This window comes from Brassica napus, chromosome A7, assembly GCF_020379485.1.
Source record: "Brassica napus cultivar Da-Ae chromosome A7, Da-Ae, whole genome shotgun sequence".
NCBI lineage: Eukaryota > Viridiplantae > Streptophyta > Magnoliopsida > Brassicales > Brassicaceae > Brassica > Brassica napus.
This window is the reverse complement of record NC_063440.1, coordinates 11,069,593-11,085,716: the sequence shown is the minus strand read 5'-3', so window position 1 is coordinate 11,085,716 and position 16,124 is coordinate 11,069,593. Positions and strand designations below refer to the sequence as shown.

The following is a 16,124-nucleotide window of genomic DNA, read 5'->3' as shown; positions in this document are numbered from 1 at the left end:
AATATTTTCATTTTAAACAATATAAGCTTATTCGATTGTCAATTTAAAATCTATTGTTGGAATGTTGTGTGTGAATTCTCACACAAAAGCATTTGATAGCGTAATATCATGGTGGTCAATTAATTTCTGCTACTTTTGATTGATGTATATGACTGCATCTAACTACGTAGCAACAATTCCTTTCCAGTTTCGTATGGAGATATACTATGAAACAAACCTCAAGCATTCATTTCATGTTTCGTTTGCAGAGAGGTTTAGGTTTTGAAAGTAGATGGTTTGGGTAAGTTAATCGTGTGTTTAGGAAGAGTAAATATTAAGATGTGGACATGAATTAAATGTGATAAATTCCTAATAGATAGTCCAAAATTAATATAAAAGATGTAAAATGAATTTCTAGTAATAGGTCCATTAGGTCCATTTTTTAAAAAATCAGACATGAATCAAGATTGTGACTTCTGTTTTAATATATAAGATGAATGACAAGGAATTATATCTAACAAATATTATTAATAAATAGTATAATTTATAAGGTATTAATAGGAAACCGTTTAGATCTATTTGATGTTGAAACTAAGAGATTTTTTTTTGTCTGTAGAGATATTATATTTATTGAGGGAACTTTATTTTTACTAAAAATACATGCAACGCAAAGAGAATAAAGTGTATACATATCTAATGTATCATTGGGTAATGATCTCTGATGTGTTAGATTTCGGTTTGTCATAGAATTATAATTTAGAACTATATGACACTAAATGGATTAGTTCAAATCTCTTATACTGTTAATTATTTCTCATCGAACTAGCCATGCCCCATTAATCTCTATGTAATTCCAATAACTTTGAAACCGAGCAGAGCTAGATCAATCTACCTCCCTTTTTTTTTCCTTTCTTCTTCTCATCACATTCGCTTGGATAAGAAGATGACTATGCTGCCACTTTCTTCATGCTGCTGCTACTACTACTACCCTTCTTCAACATTCTTACTGAACGATGCCTCTGACTTCAATGGTCCTCTGTTTCTGGCTGCTCGGTTTGATTTCACCAAACCGTGAATTTGATTTTGAAACTTGACTCGGTTTGATTATAGTCTACAGAAATTAATATACAAATAACCAATCATTCTCATGTTTGCGAATGGTGTCAATATTACAAATCCCATAGGCCATAGTCGTTATCTTTGAAAGTAAACAGTTAACTATGATTAGTTTTGCAAGATATAATAACAGTTGGTCAATGTAATCCAAGTGACTTGGTCCACGTTACAACAGTTGAATATGATGATTACTGTTTTTAAAATAGAAATTTTTCTGAATATAATAAATGCATGCAATGGACTGGAGCTTTAGAATCCAAGTCGTAACGAACAAGTAAAATGGAGTCGTCGTCGTCGTGGATCATACCCGGCTTGACGGACGACGTCGCGGCGCTCTGCCTTTCACGAATCCCGCGCTCAAACTTCCGTCTCCTTTCTCAGGTATGCCGGCGATGGAAGACATTCCTCAGGAGCGAGCATTTCACCGCCGTTAGAAAGTTGACCGGGAGGATGGAGGAGTTCATGTGTGTTCTGATGGAAGATAAGCCTGGCACAAGCGTGTACTGGGAAGTTTTCGACAGCTCGGGGAACAAACTGGGACCGATCCCTAACATCCCTGACCCTGGGCCACTGAAGTGGGGCTACGGCGTCACGGTGCTTAACGAGAAGATCTTGTTCATCGGTGGATTTACGGGGAATATTGGCACTCCCCATGCTTCCCCTGATGTTTACGAGTTCAGTCCTGCTACTAACAGGTCTTCCATCTGAATCTCTCTTCTCTTACAAATCTGATCAAATATGTGACATATTTGTTCATGTCGGAATGATATAAACAGCTGGAGAAAACTGGGAGACATGAACATACCACGTTACAGCTTTTCATTAGCTGAAGTGGACGGCCTTTTGTATGTGGTCCAAGGCTTTAGCAATGATGGTTATTGCCTTTTCAACACTGAAGTATACAACCCGAAAACCAACCAATGGAGCCTTATGGATGGTCCAAACATCCAGGTCGCCATTGGTTTTGCATTCTCCTTCAAGTCCAAACTCTACGTTTTAGGTATGTAGGAACAAGAAAATGCCAACAACGGGTTTAACTAAGTTTTTTATTTATTTATTTTTGAAATAATTGATGATGATCTGTTCAGACAATGGAACGGCCACAATCGACATGTATGACACCAAAACGAAGACATGGGAAATGTTAGAATCAAATGAATTAGCGGCTGTTTATTCCTACACTGTTGTGAGGAACAAAGTGTATTTCCTGGACAGCGAAAGGCCTGGACGTCTGGGAGTGTTTGATCCAGAGGAGAACTCATGGACCAGGGTGTTTGTGCCTACAGAGCCGAGAGGTTTCCAGTCCAAATTGGGGCAATGGAACAATAAAGTTCTGCTGTTTTTACGGGGTTCTGTTGGTAAGACCATAATTAATGATTTTAATAAAGAGGAAGGGTCCGAGTGGAGAGACTGTGATCAGATTAAACTATCTGGTTATCACGTCTACAGTGTTCTCATCAAGTTCTGATTCCCCCTTCGACTTCATCCTTTTCTCTAGTGTGTGTGTGTGTGTCTGGTCACAATGCCCCCTCAACTTTGTCAATGATTCCTACATGTTTGGTGTGTAATGAACAAACATTAAGTTTTGATATGGTTTGTATTTACAATTGTTGGTATGAATATTAGGCATGTGCAAAATGTGATATTTTGTTGCGAGTTGTACGAAAAGAGTAAGAGAGTGTCAGAAATCATCAGGGGGGGTGTGAATCTCGCCCATAAGAATGCAATTGCTAGTGACAACGAAACCATTGACTTGACCAGTCTGTGTTCAACTCATCATAGATAGTGTCATATAAATAAACAACGTGGTTAAGGATTAACCAAGTTGGTGCGTGCTTGTTGCAAAGACAAGTATCGGAGTAGCTGACAAAAAAAATTCTTAAATGACAATAACAAAAGAAAGCACCATTACTCTTCAAAAATCTTCTTTTGTAAAACTCGTTGCAGATTCAACATATAAAAACAATAACCCAACAAGACAATGTTCATATTTTATTTTTGTTAAAAACCCCATGTCAAGAAGGAAGGAGACTTCATCTACCATTGTAAATTACTAGGCTTATCTTCGGCCTTACTCATTTTTTAACCGCACTGGTACAGCATTCTGTCTTGCTAAATCCCGATGCATCTGATGCACCGCACGCCTTTAGAACAGCTTCATTCTGCAAGAGAATCTCAAAACTATTAGAACTACTAGTGTTGAAGAAGATCCTAATAAGCATATTAAGAGATCGAAAAGCTTTTGCATGATACCTCAAAAGTCAAAACAGAAACAATGACTTAGAAGAAAGTATTTGTCTCGTTGATAATATTAGCTAATAATGCAAATTCTAAGGCCTTATCAAGAAATAAAATCTTGAGCAGCATAACCACGAATAATCAAAACATGAGGAAACCAAATCATACAAACTAAACTTAAGATATAACCGGTTTACAATGAAACTCGTAAAATTGAATTGAATCCCAATGAACAAGAAAAGCCATAAATAAACCCTAAAAAAAGATGGAGAAGAAGAAGAGAGAGCTACCTCATACCTGCCAAACGCGACGGAGGCGGGTTTTGGCATTGGCTTTACGAGTAGAGGTAAGCTTGATTCGCTTCCAAATGAGACCCCCCGAATCATGCTTCTTCACAATCTCCATCACCCGTGTTCCCCAAAACGCACCCATTCCTCTGCCGCCTCTCTCTCTCTCCGGAATACACAAAGCAAAAGAGGGTCTTAGACTAGTTTGGGCTTTTTCGCTCTGTCATCACATTGCTTAGTAGACTATGCGGCCCATTTTACAACTACAGACTTATCAGTTTTGCCGAGTACTACCTACCTTTCGCACTTTTATCTGGAACCAAAAAGGAAGTTTCGCCTTTGGATCTCGCTAATTATCCGAACAAGGATTTTAGGGCACCATTAACCCTGGCTTTTAGCCATGGATCTTAGTAAAAGAATAATTAAAAACTCTGGATTCCACTCACTTTTTAAGAACGGCCTCTTCCTCCTTTTCCTTTTGGGTAAGGGCCGAATCTAAGTGGTTTTTGGACTTTTCGCGGATTCCACCGGCATACGATGGTCCGCGATTGGTTCCATTTTAATTAAATGTTTTTTTTTATCAAAAATCTACCTATAAAACCGTGCATGGATTAATGGTGTTCTTAAAACATGTTTATCCCTGAAAAGTGTTAGAGGTTCTTAAGGATAGAAAAAATTAATATTATATAAATATACTTATTTTTATTTTTTTTATAGAATAGAACCAATTAATATATGACACATATATATGTCAAAACTAGAAACGTTTCTTAAATTGTTTAACTAAGAACCTTTTAGTTTTCCCTTTTTTAATTTTCATTTATTTTAATTATTTTAATTCTAGAAAATTGTGCTAAAAAACTACCGATAAACATGCTTTTATATCTTTAGAATTAAAGAACCAAACAAAATTGAAACCAAACGAATAATCGAATAGATACTACATGTCTAAAATATAATTCATATATTTATAAATATTCATAATTATTTAATTTTAAAATAATCAAATAATTTAAAAATAATATTTTCAAAAACCTAAATTACCAAAATATTTAAAATTATCTGAATTATCTAAATTTTTATCCAAAAATCTGAATTCAAATTTTATTATTTTTAACTCAAATTAACCAAAAACCAGAACCGAATGAAATACAAAATTATCTCGGATATTAACCGGTTCTTTGTTATCCGAACGGAACCGAATTTTCTATATATCCGAACGCATTACATGTTAGTAAACTAATTATATTGTGTTAAAAAAAAGTAAACTAATTAGATAAATCCTTAAATGCATATTTGACAGATAACTTGACCAGTTTGTCGTCGTGTGTTTAACTCGCATTCAAATTCGGCATTGTATGTGCGTAAGTTGTCAGAAACATAGCATTTTGTGGACACCAATAGTGCCTACTACTTTCAATCTCAAGTCCATTTTTAGTGATAAAGGATTTGGGAAATTAATTGTGTTGAGAAAGCTAGATTAACTTACATGCTGTGTCTCATGGAAGTAAGAGACGGGTGTTATAATGAAGCTGTGAAGACAAAATAAGTGGTATGATCGACCAAAGACAGAGGTGTACATTCATCTTTTGATCTATGTATCTCGAATTCTCGATTGAAGTTATCTACAAAAAGAATCCACCGGAAAAAGAGTACTAGTTTGTTTTTAAATGCTGAAACAAAAAACAACATATGCTCTTTATCTCAAAAAGGTGAAACCCAAGAAAATACAACAAGACATAACGCTCTCTGAATTTACCAAGGCTTAAGGTCACCAACAGGACCAGCGGTCCAGTTCAGTACCTTCTCACCCGCTTTCAAGTATACACTTGCGTCATGTGGTAACTTCCTAGCTAACCCGTTAAGTATCTGATGGAATGCATCCCCTGGCTGCGCCGGTTGAGGGAAGAGCATGGCTTGTTTCATCGAAGGATTCGCTAGGAGTCTCTGTTTCCTTAAAATCACTTCCGTTGGTATTGAGGTCAGGATCGTGTCTAGCTCAGGGACGTCTTTCTCCGCGACAAAGACTCCTATCTCTTCCCAGGGGATGGCGTCTGCGAAAGGCAACACTATGTCATCCGCTATAATAACTGGAATGCACCCAAACACAACCGCTTCAACCAGCCTCGGGCTCCATGGAGCCCATCCTAGAGGACATAGACAGAAGATAGATCTCTGCATGTCTTCGTAGTATGTTGTCGGGTGGTCTGTTGAGATGTCGAATAGAGGGTTGTTCTTGAAGTTTTCCCACACCGCTGCTCTTGCGCCTCTACACAAAGAGACAGAAGTTAACATTCAGCAGACTTCAAAACAAAATTTGATCCTACATGTTCTAATGAAGAATATGGTTAAACTGTGATTGATCTTTCTATGTACCTTGCATAATAGCCACCTTCTGGGTCGTTGTTAACATCGTAAAACAAACCACGGAAGTAGACAAAGATAGAGCGTGGAACGTCAGGAGGAATAAGATGGGCGTGCATCTTCTGCGGTGGTGCAAAAGGAGGAATAGTGATGGAGCCTTGGTCCAAACACACATGGTTCCTCTGACCAAACGTCTGAACCAAAGTAGCACGCTGGAGTAGCGGAAGTATCCCTCTTTCAATAGCCTTTTCTTCCTGTTTAACATACAAATCTCCACTCAAACTATATTCTACAATCTTATCCAATAAACTCATATGCAAATCTACCTGGTAATGGAAGCAAGCTCCGAAGTCATGAGGCACAACAAAGAAGTGATCAGCACCTTCAGTCTTATTCCAATACGGCCAGTTCGATGAGATTAGCTGTATAGCGCTTCTCATCATACGCGGCGACTTAAAAGGCAAGGGCAAGCCGGTCGGAGTGAGATCGCAAGTAGGGTAGATAGGAGCGTAGAACCAATCAGCTTCATCGGGGTTAAGCGTTCGGACAGGACTAGATAAGAGGAACCTGTGCATAAAGATCTCAGCAGCGAACATGTGGGTGAGACAACGAGGGTCCTTTTGAAGTAGCTTCTTGTTGTACTTGCTTGGAAGCTCGTATACGTAAACCTTAAGCTTCCCCACGGGGTTGTCCTCCAACACATCACCAGCACTTCCTGAGATTCGCTCTGTTCGAACGTTATGTTGAGCGGAAGAAGCGGAGAAGAAGAGGAAGAGGAGAATGGCGGAGAGGGAGGAGCGATTCGTCATAGCTGAGGGAGATGAGTGGGTGGGGCTGGTCTCCAGAGAGGAGGAGGAGGAGAAGGGATTTAAGGGAAGAGTATAGTTGAGAGGTCATGGGGGGGAGTGGTTGACGAGTTTACTTCCAGATTAGGTTTTAGGGGTTTTTTTTTAATTAAGGAAAGGGAAGAAGCTAATTTGAAAGTGAAACGGAGAAGACGATGGAAAACGAAATAGCTTCAAGTTACAGTTATGTTGAATTTTTGCTTGTCGTATACGATTATGGTTTTGACTAAAATGTCCATTGGGCCTTGTTCAAATCCACTGGCCCATTGTGTAGCATTTGTCGAGCTTAACGGACTTACAAAACTCATTGGTCACTAATAATAGGTTTAGTTAGCTACTGTACTTGTAACAAGAGCCGTTTCTGAAGCCTGAAATGAATGAGTTGGGGTTCGAGTTGCGAGTGATGTTAAATAGTTAAGGACTTGTCTGTGTAATAATCCTAGATTAAGAACATAAACTTGGTGTAGAAATGAAAAAACAGGAATGGTTGATTGTGTGATTCCAAGTGAAAATTGATTTTTTTTTTAAGGATGTGTTTTATATGTGAAGAGAAGAATAAAGAAAACTACCACCAGCTTTTGTCAACTGCTATTAACATCTCACATCGTGGGATTGTTGTGTCTTTTGACAATATATCTGTATATGGGGAATCTTCCACTTTTAAGATAGTTTTTGAGTGTGAATTAGTTCATCACTAATATGATATCAGAGCACATAGTGAAAATTTAGTATATGATTTCCCACATAAAGAAAGATAGTTTTTGGGTGTGAATTAGGTTCATCACTGATAACTATATTAACTATTACATTCCTTTTTAAGATTTCAATCAGTCCAAAAGACATGCAATTAATCATTACTCCATAAGTGTGGTCTCATCCATCGTCACTGTCTTGCTCCTCTTCCTCTCCTGCCACCGTGCTCCTTCGATCCGCCTACGAAACCATTGTTATACCACCTCGTCTCCTGCGGTATGGACCCCCACTTCTTCTTAGCTTTTAAACGTTTTCTTTTTGCTTCCACTCTTGAGCTAGATTTTGGGTGTTGAGTTAGTCCAACACTAATATGGTATCAGAGTCCATGGTAAAAGCCCAATATATGATTTCTCACATAAACAGAGTTAGCGTTTAGACGTTAATTAGGCTCATCACTAATAACTATGTTAACTATTACATTCTTTTTTTAAGATCTCAATCAGTCCAAAGGATATGCAATCAAACATTACTCCATAAGTGTCGTCTCATCCATCGTCAATGTCTTGTTCCTCCTCCTCTCCCGCCATTGTCTTCTCTGCCACCGTGCTCCTTCGATCCGCCTACGGAACCACCGTCATACCACCTCGTCTCCTGCAGTATAGACCTCCACTTCTTCTTAGCTTTTAAACGTTTTCTTTTTGTTTCCACTTTTAAACATAACGTTGGTGACTCTCACAAATATTTGTTTGCAATGAAAATACCAAATGATAAAAATTTCAACAATAAATAACAACAAATATCACAGAAAATTTCTACAAAACAATAAATATGGAGAATATTAGAGATTTACAAATTTATAATAATTTTGATAATAATCAGGTATTAAATTAATTACTAGAATCAAAATTAAGACAAAAATGAAGGAAGTGAAGTTTTCAAAAAATAATAAAATAGATGTATTTTTCAAAATTTAATATAATAAATAAGGTATTTTCAGATTATCTCAAAAAATATTTGGAGAGCCTCCAGATCAGAAAGCGGCTTCCGCATTACCATAAGTTTTGAACACCCTGCTTATCTTAAAGCCATACGTTTCGCTTTGACACCACTCTGCTCTTTGAATATGATCTTGTCTGAATTTATATTTTCCTGAATCGATGGATCTTTTCTCCAGATCTCCAGCTTTGCACAGACACATGAGACTCTGTTTCTTAGAAAGAACATGAACAAACCATCTTCACTTCATTTGGTACTCATAACGATGCTCACAACGGCGACAATGACTTTGATGAGTCAAGCTACGGGTAACAACGTCCACCCTCTTATTCTAATTCCAGGAAACGGAGGTAACCAGCTAGAAGCAAGACTGGACCGAGACTACAAGCCAAGCAGCGTCTGGTGTAGCAGCTGGTTATACCCTACCCGTAAAAAAAGTGATGGATGGTTCAGGCTATGGTTTGATGCAGCAGTGTTATTCTCTCCCTTCACCAAATGCTTCAACGAACGAATGATGTTGTACTATGACGCCGATTTAGATGATTACCAAAACGCCCCTGGTGTCCAGACCCGAGTTTCTCATTTCGGTTCGACCAAATCCCTTCTCTACCTCAACCCTCGTCTCCGGTATAGTACCTTCTAAGTCCACTTGATTTTCCTACTAAAATAAAGTTCAGAATAAAAAATGATTCTAGCCTACTACCCCGGGGACGGATCCGGATATCTAGGAAATTTAGGATACTCGGATCCATGGATTTAATATCCGGATCCAGATTCATGGTTTTAAATATTAAAATTTAAATATTAATAAAATTTAAAATTTTAATATGTTTTAAAAATTAAGATATCTAGATTCGGTTTGGACGGATCCAAGATTTTACTATCCGAAATCAGATCCGGACATCCCGGATATCCTATTTTCGGAGCGGATCCGGAACGGATATCGGATCGAATCCGGATCTCGTATAATAAGTCGCATGCCTATAGCATACTCCATTTTTCACTAAAATATAGGTTTATTCTATAAATATAATAGTTCATTTTTTTTGTGTATTATCATTCTTTTTTTATTTTAAAATATAGTAGCATAAGAGTAGAACTCAACTATATTGAAGATAGTTTTACTAACTTCGTTGTGCTGCGTATTGGTACATAACATTAACCGGTACGAATATTATATCTGATTGGTAATAACGTGTCATTTGGTGCAGAGATGCCACATCTTACATGTCACATTTGGTGAAAGCTCTAGAGAAAGGATGTGGGTATGTTAATGACCAAACAATCCTTGGAGCTCCATATGACTTCAGGTACGGCCTAGCTGGGTCGGGCCACTCGACCCGTGTAGCCTCGCAATATCTACAAGACCTCAAACAGCTGGTGGAGAAAGCGAGCAGCGAGAACAACGGAAAGCCAGTGATACTCCTCTCTCATAGCCTAGGAGGCCTTTTCGTCCTCCATTTCCTCAACCGTAGCTCCCCTTTATGGCGCCGCAAGTATATCAAACACTTCGTTGCACTCGCTGCGCCGTGGGGCGGAACCGTTGAGCAGATGAGGACGTTTGCTTCGGGAAACACACTCGGTGTTCCCTTTGTTAACCCTTTGCTGGTCAGGCCGCAACAGAGAAGGTCCGAGAGTAACCAGTGGCTACTTCCACATTCAAAAGTGTTTCACGACAGAACTAAACCGCTTGTGGTTACTCCCCGGGTGAACTACACAGCTTATGAGATGGACATGTTTCTTGAAGACATTGGGTTCTCTGAAGGAGTTGTACCTTACAAGACAAGAGTGTTGCCTTTAACAGAGGAAATGGTGACTCCGGGAGTGCCGGTGACTTGCATATATGGGAAAGGAGTTGATACGCCGGAGGTTTTGGTGTATGGAGAAGGAGGGTTTGATGAGCAACCAGAGATTAAGTATGGAGATGGAGACGGCACGGTTAACTTGGCGAGCTTAGCAGCTTTGGAGTTGGTTCACGAAGTTGATAGTTTGAAAACCGTAGAGATTGGTGGAGTCTCGCATACCTCTATACTTAAAGATGAGATGGCACTTAAAGAGATTGTGGAGCAGATAAAGATTCTTAATTCTGGATTAGCTAAGAGTAGACGCGCGAGGACAGTCAATTAGTCAGGTTGAAAGTAAGTAGAACTAGTTTGTTTTCGTTATATACATTAAATGTTGTCTAAACTGGTAATGATCTTCTCATTCAACAAGTGAAACAAAATATGTGACTGTGATCCAAAGTACACTGGATTAAGACAATGAACTTCCACATACATAATCAAAATGATAAAAAAAAGAAGATAAAACGTGTGCACATTTCTCTTGGTAAAAGAAAAGGTAAAAACATACTATGGCAGATTGCATCCACCTTTAACCACACAAAAAAACAACAAAAGAAACCAGAAACTACATCAAAAACGAAACACAGATATCAAATTGTTTCTTGTAAACCAAGTCTTAGATTTTTGCTGATATTAGAAAAAAAACTAGAAATCATACACAAACCGAATCATAAAAAGATTATAGATCTTTAGGCGTTATTGTTTTTATTCAGAATAGAGATTAATCCAACTTAAAAAGTGATATTTTGAGACGGTTTAACTCATTAAAAAGGAAATAAAGTAGAAAGGAAAATCAGTGGTTGTAAAACATTATAAAAGGAGGGCTCTTTTGGTTCATTCACACATTCATCAACGCTTTCTGATTCAGCTGAGTTCAAGGTTTGCTTCTAAAACTTTATTTCTTCGATAAATATTTGTGATCTTTCGTGTCATAATGGCGACGAGAACGAGGATCTTCAGCTTCGTGTTCATGATGATGAGCTTCACGGTTCTCTTGGGTTGCTGCTGCTCGGCTAGGATCTACAAAGTTGGAGACTCCGAAGGATGGACTGCCAAGGACGATGTCTATTACGCTTGGGCCGAGACCGACCATAAGGAGTTCCACGTGGGAGATTCACTGATCTTTGAATACGATCCCATCATCAATGACGTCACTCAAGTTTCTGGTGCTTTAGAATACGAGTTATGCGACTATTCTTCTCCAAAATCCGTCTATAACACAGGACACGATGTCGTGACTCTCACGGAACCAGGTTTTCACTACTTCATCACCTCAAACCAAACTCAATGCGTACTGGGACAGAAGCTCGATGTTCTTGTCATCCATGACCCATCACGTCCGATTCCTCCACCACCACCGAGCAAGATACTTCCTGTCGGAAAGACCTACAAGGTCGGAGACTCGGAAGGATGGAAAGTTTATGACAGTGACTTTTATAACAAGTGGAGCAAGGGGAAACAGTTTCAAGTTGGAGATACTTTGCTTTTCGAATACGCCAACCAAGTAAACGACGTTTATGAAATCAACGGTGATCTAGAGTTCATTACATGCGACCCAACGTCTCCTGTAGCCGTGCACAAGACAGGACACGATCTTGTTAGGCTGAGCGAACCAGGAGTTTATTATTTCATAACCTCACAGCCGGGTTATTGTGAGGCTGGACTTAAGCTTCGAGTGGTGGTGGGGCCACTAGCCAAAGCTGTTACTAACCCTAATTTTCCCAAGAAGATGGACTTGTCAGCTATGGAACGTCTCAACAACTGGTTACAGACTTTCAAACCCCATCATTAACCCATCCGTTATCTTATTTGGTTTGAGCTTTTTAACCACTTTATCGTTATTGTCGTCTCTCTCTCGTCTCGTTTAGCTTCTTTAGTGCTTTGTTTCGAGAGTATATTACCATTGTTGTAGAGTTTATTTGTTTCGAGAAGTATTCAAGAAAACAACATGATTGGTTAAACATAACTGAACCAACATAACTCGACTACACTTGTCACTTGTGTGGTTCATCTATCTAAATTCTTAAGGCATGCCTTTCGTCTCCCGTAAGGCTAGTTGCTCACTACTTTATGTTTCTTTAGATAAAGTATATATATAATGATGTATCTAGTATAATATATATATTACTAGAGCAAACCCGCCCTACGGGCGGGCGTGTGAATAAACTAATAAAAAAATTATGTATTAATTTTTAATTTATTTTAACTAAAAATAGCATTAAGATTCATAATTATTTTACAACAATTTTATCTATTTATTTTATTATTCATTTTAGAAATTTTAATAATACATTCAACATAGCATCAATAGAATCCTACAGTTATATGTTTTTTTTTTATTTTCATACATTTTAACAAAACAGTTATTACTATTATCCTATTTATTTTGTACACTACATATTAATCTCAGATCTCAAAGTTTATAAGAAAAAATCGAATAATCATTCATGATACATCTTGTACTTGAGTTATCGATTTGGTTTACAGAGTTAATATGAGTTTGTGAATGTCTTGTTGTCAAAAAAAAAAGATACATCTTGTACTTTATCATGAATTTATTAGCAGAAAGTGGTTTATAAATTGAAGCTTTTTAAATTATTTACATTTTTGTATAAATACAAATCTTGAGTTAAGTGTTTTGTATTCAAGTTTACAAATCTTGGGTTAAGTGTTTTCTATTCAAGTTGGATGTTTGTAAACTTGATAGTATTTGGCCATATATAGATTGGTTACGTTCTGTAACTTAATGCGTATAGATGTAGGTTACATACTATGTTGTTACATAAAAATGCTGTCACGATATCAAATGTGAATAAGAGGACTCTCCTTTACAATTGCTAAGTGTTCTTGACAGATGTGCAGAGCTATCAACATTTATTGGAAAACAGAGAAAAAGACATGATAAAAATTTTGAAATTGATAAAATAAAATCTGGTCTGAGAGTTGGATTAATTATAAAGACATTGTGTAGCCATATACCACTTCAGAGACCATCCCCGATTATCCATCGTTTACAAAAAAATATCAAGCTCCTCTCCTGTTCATTTTGTGATTGCAGCTGATCCATTGATACATTTTTCTGCATTGAATCTTCCCTCTTACAGTTAATACATGTCTCAAGGTTGTAATCAAAATTCATATAACATGTAGTTATAAAGTAACCTCAGGTACGTCTGATGCACTCTTTGTTGAGTTCAATAGCATCTATTTCTTCTTGGTCTTCCTCTTCCTCGTCTTCTTCTTGTTCCGCAGCAGAAGCTTCACACTTTGCAAAACTAACCCACACCGCCACACCTTGTAATGCTTTGTGCGGTCCAATAGTCGATCATATAAAGCTCGTGTCCTCTCTGATTCTCCTTCTGATATCTCAAAATCTATGTACGCCTTCCACACCAAAAAAAAATTAAAATTTCAATGATCCAAGCGATTCAAGTCCGAGGATTATTTTACTTTTTTGAATCTATTGGACTGAATATTTTACCATCCATAGCAGTTAGGGCATGTCAAGTGCTGGCTGAGATATTGCAAGCTCAAAGGTAGTTCTAGCTAGTTCAGTCTCATCAAGAGACCTCTCTAGCTCAGCGTATTTGCTCCAAGCATAGCAATTCTCTGGAGACCACTCAAGATAAAGCTCATAAAGCTTTCTACATCTATCTATGTTTCCCAGCTGGAGCTCAATCTCAATGTAGTTCTTGAATATCTGTTTACGGAAGAAAAATATAACCAAAAATAAGTACATTAAATGAAAGCAATGAAACATATAACGTTCAAACACATTTCATGCTTACTTTATCTTTTGGAGCTTTCCCAATAGCGTTTGTTTCCTCATATATGCCGAGCACTGGCGAGATTCAATAGCCAGATTTCAAACTGAGCAGCAAGCAACCATATTTTGGCAAAGGAAAATTTGGAGTGTGGGATAAGCTTAAGACATTCTATGTAATGTTTGGTAAGATGAATACAGACAGCCAGACTAAACTGCTAGGGTGAAACACAAATGAAAGTAACTTCACAAGTTTCAGAATAGGTAGGCTTTGGCGTACCTGTATACATCTCGTGTACGCTCCACATCTTCCGTCTTAATCTCTTTATACAATGCATAGTTAATCCTACACCAATTAGTTATATCAGTGTCACTGTTTCAGTAAATCGCAGATCAAAATATGCTAATAAAAGACAAACAACCAACAATAGCTTTCCACATAGTGCAACAATCTATTTCAAAAGATTAATTGTGACATGAATGTGCAGCTTAAAACTCAATAAGAGCTAATACTGACTAAGTCAACCAAACCCAAACCCCATATTAACCTTCTTATGCGTAGCATGGTCGACATCTTACGCAAACCATGAACCCAACATTCTAAAATAATTCTGCATTATTGTCAAAATCGCAGAACCAAATATGCTAATAAAAGACAAATAATAATAGCTTTCACTGTTAAAGAAACTAATTATGCAAACCATGATCAAACTCTAACAACTCAGTTTAAAGAATTAACCTTCTTATTCAACGCATGATTCACATAACTACGTAATAAGTAAACATTCTAATTCTAGCTAAATCAATTATGCATTATTTCCAAAACCAAACTGAAAAAGAATAAACTCACCAGAGATAGATGTGTGTTTGCCAGTATCGTTTCTCTTCAGGAGATGGAATATTAGCAATAGCCATCTCATAGATCTCTCTTATCCTATATTTGTTCCCCACAGTTTCTTCAAGCATAGCGTAATCAAACCAAGAATCATAGTTCAAAGGGTTCTTCCTCACTTCATCTTCATACTGAAACCTCCTATTCCCAGCAATGGCGTCCTCAATCCCTTCCTTATCACCATACTGTTTCTCAAACGCCACAAAATTTTTATAAAAATCCTAAACTCTCCCTGTAGGAATATGATCAAAAGCAAACTTGTAGATAAACCTAGCACGTTCCGGCTCCTTGCATCGCTCTTCAAACTCAGCTAACGCCACAAAGAGTGTCTCGGCTTCTTCATCGTCCGCAAGCTTCTCAGTGGCGCGGCGTTCGTACACGTACTGCTCGCTCCAAGAGGGCTGATTACTAACCGAAAGTAATCAGTATCTATATATATAAAGAACAGTTAATGTATACATCTTACCCTAATCATCCATCTAGAACCAAAATATCTGATGTTCTGAACCCAACTAAAAACCTGCACAAACAGTCACAAAGGCTCTCAAAGTTCAGATTTTTAAGTGAAAGAAACGGCAAAGAGAGTAATGTTAACCCAATTAATGATAGATTACACAAACTCAACAAAGGCAATCTACCAGTGAAATAAATATTAATTAAGCTCTATGAATCGTAAACCTAAAAGGTTAAATCACATGATTGAGAAGAAATAACATTGATATGCCCAGCACAGACACATTTCGGGATAATAATTTTGAAATTAATCAAACTGAGAACCTCTTAAGGCGACGAAGGGAGGCGAAAGAGAAATTTTCTGAAACTGTAGAGGGAAGAGAAGAGAAAACAAAAGAAGAAGATGAGATTTCGATTCGATTAGTCGGACCGTTTTAGATAGCGTAAGGAAGTTCAGACATCGTCTTTCCGTCGCACGAAGAAGAGAGACGGTCGTCATCTACCAGGGCCGGCTACAGGATCCAAATTAACAGCCCAACACGCAATAAACAATGAAAGCCCATCCCGAATTGGATTAAATGAAACGATGTGTTTCATTGGTCGGACACGTGTCGTCCTCTCGTGCAACGAATTTCCTAGCTGGATGCTGACGTG

General features: G+C 37.7%; 4 protein-coding genes and 1 pseudogene across 5 annotated transcripts; 3 read left to right on the top strand and 2 right to left on the bottom strand.

Annotated features, from left to right (window-relative positions):
* Positions 1-858: 858 nt before the first annotated feature.
* On the top strand, positions 859-2,717 carry LOC106355167 (putative F-box/kelch-repeat protein At1g27420). The gene is made up of 3 exons (XM_013795167.3): positions 859-1,790; positions 1,872-2,095; positions 2,184-2,717. Exons 1-3 carry the CDS (start codon positions 1,375-1,377, stop codon positions 2,561-2,563), a joined length of 1,020 nt encoding a protein of 339 aa, XP_013650621.2. The 5' UTR covers positions 859-1,374; the 3' UTR covers positions 2,564-2,717.
* Positions 2,718-5,257: 2,540 nt separating this feature from the next.
* Positions 5,258-7,004, bottom strand: LOC106358025 (probable beta-1,4-xylosyltransferase IRX10). Its single transcript, XM_013797763.3, has 3 exons — positions 6,311-7,004; positions 5,997-6,238; positions 5,258-5,889 (listed from the first exon to the last, which is right to left on the bottom strand). Exons 1-3 carry the CDS (start codon positions 6,791-6,793, stop codon positions 5,376-5,378), a joined length of 1,239 nt encoding a protein of 412 aa, XP_013653217.2. The 5' UTR covers positions 6,794-7,004; the 3' UTR covers positions 5,258-5,375.
* Positions 7,005-8,331: 1,327 nt separating this feature from the next.
* Positions 8,332-10,755, top strand: LOC106358028 (lecithin-cholesterol acyltransferase-like 1). 2 transcript variants are annotated; one of them, XM_048736671.1, is made up of 3 exons: positions 8,332-9,145; positions 9,730-10,387; positions 10,430-10,755. In XM_048736671.1, exons 1-3 carry the CDS (start codon positions 8,745-8,747, stop codon positions 10,643-10,645), a joined length of 1,275 nt encoding a protein of 424 aa, XP_048592628.1. In that variant the 5' UTR covers positions 8,332-8,744; the 3' UTR covers positions 10,646-10,755. The 2 variants fall into 2 exon arrangements, with proteins under 2 accessions (XP_048592628.1, XP_048592627.1); XM_048736670.1 differs by having other exon boundaries at positions 9,730-10,755.
* Positions 10,756-10,988: 233 nt separating this feature from the next.
* LOC106358033 (blue copper protein-like) lies at positions 10,989-12,323 on the top strand. The gene has a single exon (XM_013797773.3). It carries the CDS (start codon positions 11,297-11,299, stop codon positions 12,152-12,154), a length of 858 nt encoding a protein of 285 aa, XP_013653227.2. The 5' UTR covers positions 10,989-11,296; the 3' UTR covers positions 12,155-12,323.
* Positions 12,324-13,257: 934 nt separating this feature from the next.
* LOC125576484 lies at positions 13,258-16,113 on the bottom strand (annotated as a pseudogene).
* Positions 16,114-16,124: the final 11 nt, after the last annotated feature.